General features: G+C 48.8%; 1 protein-coding gene across 1 annotated transcript; it reads left to right on the forward strand.

Annotated features, from left to right (window-relative positions):
• Positions 1-1,308: 1,308 nt before the first annotated feature.
• Positions 1,309-5,121, forward strand: LOC104279308 (somatotropin). Its single transcript, XM_009876536.1, has 5 exons — positions 1,309-1,376; positions 2,354-2,517; positions 2,880-2,993; positions 3,385-3,546; positions 4,900-5,121. The coding sequence occupies exons 1-5, from the start codon at positions 1,367-1,369 to the stop codon at positions 5,098-5,100; spliced, it is 651 nt and encodes a 216-aa protein (XP_009874838.1). The 5' UTR covers positions 1,309-1,366; the 3' UTR covers positions 5,101-5,121.

Raw genomic sequence — 5,121 nt, forward strand, 5'->3', positions numbered from 1 at the left:
GTACCAACGTAGCCGCAGCGGTCGAGCATCATCATTAACAGGCAGCAGAGCTCTGCTCCTCTCTGACAAATATTGACATATTTAAACACGATCTGGAGTAGAAAAACACACCCAGATGTTGCTGGCTATTGGGTGACGGGATACCTGATAGCTGCAGGACCCACTGTTCCCTCTTCCCTAGGGACTGACATTTATTCTGCGACACCACCACGAGCAAACACCCGAAGGCTTCTCGGAACACACCACGCTCTCCCCAGCATGTTTATTAACCAGCTTTCGCACCCTCTGCCCCAGCCACCCCGGCGATGACGCTGTCTCTGGGAAATCGGAGCCATGCCGGGGGGCACGGCAAACCCAGGGGAGTCAGATCACCACTCCTCACCAGGGAGCAGGCCCTGAACCCAGGACAAAAGGCCAAACCAGAGTGGTTTGGGGCAACTGGTGCTTTATGGGGTATAAAAGTCCTTTAAGCCCCCCTTCATGAAGTTGCTTGTGCAAAGTTCTGTCTCGTTTTGTTGAAAAGCAGGGATAGGCGTGCTGTGACACTTCCTCTTGTCCATCTCCTCTATGTCCTTTCCACACCAGCCCTTTGCTTAATCCAGAGATATTTCACATTTGCATCTCAGGCAAGAGCAGGAAGATGCTCATAACCAGATCTTCTCATGGCCCTGTCCAGCTGGGGACGGGAGAAACCCCCCAGAGCTCTGGCACCCGTATTTGCAGTGGGCAGGCCAGTAGCTCCACAAGCACCTGGGTGTGACAGCTCTTTGGCAAACCAGGTCATCAAAACCATCTGCTGAACTTTTGAAATTTTGGTAGAAATTGAAAGAAATCACTCAGCGGAAATAGGATTCATCTGACAACATCCACTCAGCTTTATCCCCACTAACATAAAGGGAAAACACCCCCATTGCCAGAAGTCTCCTGAGCTGGGCAGTCAGCTCTGTTAACTGTGGGCCAAGGCTGCAGAATCAGGCAGGAAAATCAGGTGGACACAGCAAATTCCACTGTGTGGAAGCACTGATTTCATTTGGGATGGGTCTTCAAATGATCAAGAGACTTGTCTTTGCAATAAACAGCAGAATATGGCGAAATCGTTCAGCGCTGATTTCATCCCTAGGCAAACAACCTCCCCAACCTTTACATCCATGTATAAATGACTACGATGAGGTAGCGCCATCGTGAACACTCGTGCATTTATGCATGGAGAAGATATAGAGATGTTGTTGTGATCATGATCACACATATACATTTTAAACAGACCCCCTGCTATATAAGGGGTGGCTCCGTAGTTACCTTCATCAGCCTAGATGAAAGGAGGAAACGTTCACTGCCAAACCACACCTGAGCAGCTCCGCGGGCAGAAATGGCTCCAGGTACTTCTCTTTATTTCGGTTTTAAAGGATTGCTAGTGCTGCCACATGCTTAGGGTGATGGGAGATGACGAAGGGGTGGTACTCCAGTGGGCTGTACACATGCAGTGCCAGCCCTGAATTAAAATGTGTCAACTTATAAATTAATAAGAAAGAATATCTTTGCCTGCAGCGTGATTTTAATCCATGAATTAAGTTAGGTAGCCTTTAGCATGAACTGGGCAAGGTGAGAGCAGAGAATATGAAGAACAAGGTCAAGCCACAGTTAGACTAATTGTTGTTGACATAAATATTGGCAGAGATATCAAAACTCATATTCAAGGCTTAAGGTAGGGATCAGGATGATGTCTAATGCATATGTCCAAGTCCTACAGGCTCCAGGATATTCCTCCACTGAAGGTTATTTGTCTGAGACAACTTTGTGGTCTCTGCAAGCACAGCTGGACACTGGTGTGAGTTAGATTATCGCGGGTTGAAAACCTCTAGGCTTGGCAAAGATCACCAAACCCTAGAGGTGGGTCCCAGAGAGCCGGTCACGGCACAGGTAACGTCATCAGCTCTCAGCCCAGTGACAGCAGACAGCCGGCTTCACGTCAGCAGCACGGCGTAAACCAAGGCTAAAGTGAGGGAGCCCCAGGCCCTCGTCTTGTATTCACCATCCCCTGCTTGCTCACGCCTACGGAAAAACTTGAGCATGTTAGGGAAGAGCATAGGGACACACTCTAGTTGTCATGGAGCAACGATGACTCCTCAGCCTGGAAAACACGGCTCGGAGCATTGAGAGCAGCACAAGTCCCGAGGGCACATCTAGTGAAAGGGGACGGGGTTTCATTTGATTTTGGGGAGGGCTAAACTCACACACGGAATCCAATAAAACAGCAAGGAAGGTGAGCAAGGACAGAAGAGGCTGGGAATTAATTCCCCTCCCCAGCCCAGTCACTGAAGGACTGCTAACACCTTTCCTCTCCGCTTTGCCGCAGGGTCATGGTTTTCTCCTCTCTTCATCGCTGTGATCACGCTGGGACTGCAGTGGCCGCAGGAAGCTGCCACCTTCCCGGCCATGCCCCTTGCCAACTTGTTTGCCAACGCCGTGCTGAGGGCTCAGCACCTTCACCTCCTGGCTGCTGAGACGTACAAGGAGTTCGTAAGTGTTGTGGCCTCCAGGTACCTCCTAAACAGGTTTCAGGACTATGTAACTTGCTACACACGGAGACTTTTCAACTAGTGGTGTCTTCTCTGTCAGTTCTTGGTGGAGGGAAAGGGTCTTAACAAGAGAGGACAAGTTACGTCTATCAGCCTGGACCCCGTCTCCTCTCTCTGGATGTTTAGGTCCAGTAGCTATTGTGACAACATACAAACTCCTATTCCTACCTGCCACCCCTGTACAGAGACACCTCATCTCTCACACTTACTTCTTGCAAAGAGTTAACTGTTCAGGACAGCTTGGGTTATTGTGCACGGTCTTCTCTCACTACAGAGTTGATTGTGTTTGGGGTGTCTCCACAGGAACGCACCTATATTCCAGAGGACCAAAGACACACCAAGAATTCCCAGGCAGCATTTTGTTACTCGGAAACCATCCCTGCTCCCACGGGGAAGGATGATGCCCAGCAAAAATCAGTAAGTTCTGTCCCTCAGGGCAAGCAGAGACCTGTTTGAAGAGCCCAGCTGCACTTCATTATGGGAACAGAGGGCTTCCATGTGTGAGCACTTTGGTGCTTCATTCCTCCTGTCCCTTTTTCACTGTTTAAACCCTGCATGAAGAAAGCAAGACTCTTCTGGGTTACACTATAAATCATATTCCCACCCCAAAGAGGAGAAAAAACATTGTGCAGGGCACATGGCTGGGTGTGTTCCTCAGCTTACAAATGTGTCTGTATCTGCTGGAGCCACAGGAGCAGCGGCACAGCTCTGGGTCAGCCCAGGCTGCTTCAGAGGGAGCAGGACTCACAGGTAACCCTACCAAGCACCTCACCTGCAGAGCTTTGACCCTTTCTTTTCTTAATTTCAGGATATGGAGCTTCTTCGGTTTTCACTGGTTCTCATCCAGTCCTGGCTGACCCCGGTGCAATACCTAAGCAAGGTGTTCACAAACAACCTGGTTTTTGGAACTTCAGACAGGGTGTATGAAAAACTAAAGGACCTGGAAGAAGGGATCCAAGCGCTGATGAGGGTAAGTTGGAGCACGTGCATGACTACGGAATAACAGAGATCCTCTAGACACAGGGCACTCGGCCCTCGGGGGCTTCCACGGGATCCAAAGAAATCTTCCCCAACCCCCACTCTGAAGACCAGTGGCATTCTTTGGACTTTGCTTACCGTAAGATAATAAGATCGTGACACCCCGATGCACAAGATCACTACTGGGGAGTATAAGAAAACATAACAAATGTTAATAGCGCTGCCCTAACCACTCAGATAGGTAGCAATCCAGACCCAAAAGTCTTCCCAGCACCAAAGAACACTCAGTTGCTTAAATCTGCTGTACAAACAGCAATGTAACGTTTGTTACAGCTCCACACAAAATACTTTAGAGTCTGTTTTGTGAGGTTCGCAACCTGGCTTTACAGGCTCATGATATTTTATGAAAATAACCTGTGTAAGTTTGTGTATAGATGGAAGCTCGTGCTCTGATGTTTCTCTCTTACGTTAATGCAGCACCCAGACAGCTGAGAGCGATGTATTTTGAAGGTCATTCTTCATTTTTGTTTTGTTGTTTTAAATGAAATTTCTCATCATCTGCCAGGATACCCTTTCAGTTTTGCTTACACTATAACTGAGTTTATCTGCCAACATCTGACAGGTCTTTGTGGCTTATATCTGTGAGAAATGGATACGGACAATTAGTTGCATCTTCCAGCATTTAAACAACCCTGAAAGTCAAGCCCTGAGAGTTAAAATAGAAATTAGTCCTGGCATTTCAGCCTGAGTAAGTAGGTATATATATCAGCGCAATGTCCAGATTTTGCTCTCCATTTGATGTGTGCTTGGCATGGGGAAGCAGTAGATGGAAACTAGATGAATAATCACCCTTCATCCACTTTTGACATGGTTTTCTTAACAAAAACCACCTTGTTTACTGTGCCAGCTGTTAGGCAAAACAGAGCAGGAGGAGTGGCAGGTTGCAGTTCTCTCAGCTCCAGATGCACGTGGCTTAGGTCTGGGTTAGAGCTTTGTTCACTGGAAAAGTGAGAGAAGAGAGAGATTTATTTGCCTGGTTCCCCCTCTCCTTTGCCAGAGTAGGTACAGAGAGACCCTGCAAGTTCCTCCTTTATTTTAAGACCCCAAAACTCACATTCCTCCCTCCCTGCAGCCTCGTGCCCAGCTCCTTTCTCACTGGCAGCAATTTCTGTAACATCACCCTTTCTGTAAACGCATCAACTCATAAATATGTTTGAAAAACGATTAAGGGTGGGGGGGAAAAACCCTCAACCCCCTCTAAAGCCAGAGGGGAGCCTTGGCAACGGACCCCTTGGAGGATGCTCGTCCCCAGGGGCTCCCCCAGCACCTCTTCATCTTCTCACAGGAGCTGGAGGACCGAAGCCCGCGGGGTCTCCAGATCCTCAAACCCACCTACGACAAATTCGACATCCACCTGCGCAGCGAGGACGCCCTGCTGAAGAACTACAGCTTGCTCTCCTGCTTCAAGAAGGACCTGCACAAGGTGGAGACCTACCTGAAGGTGATGAAGTGCCGGCGCTACGGAGAAGGAAACTGCATCGTTTGACGCCGGACACGGCTCCCCTCC

Source organism: Apaloderma vittatum, unplaced genomic scaffold (assembly GCF_000703405.1).
Source record: "Apaloderma vittatum isolate BGI_N311 unplaced genomic scaffold, ASM70340v1 scaffold39459, whole genome shotgun sequence".
NCBI classification, from domain to species: Eukaryota; Metazoa; Chordata; class Aves; order Trogoniformes; family Trogonidae; genus Apaloderma; species Apaloderma vittatum.

Bases quoted from the DNA above. Each gene is read 5' to 3' on its own strand.
- LOC104279308 (XM_009876536.1), top strand. The intron at 2,994-3,384 runs GTAAGTTCTGTC...TCTTAATTTCAG, and splicing joins ATGATGCCCAGCAAAAATCA to GATATGGAGCTTCTTCGGTT. The intron at 3,547-4,899 runs GTAAGTTGGAGC...ATCTTCTCACAG, and splicing joins GGATCCAAGCGCTGATGAGG to GAGCTGGAGGACCGAAGCCC.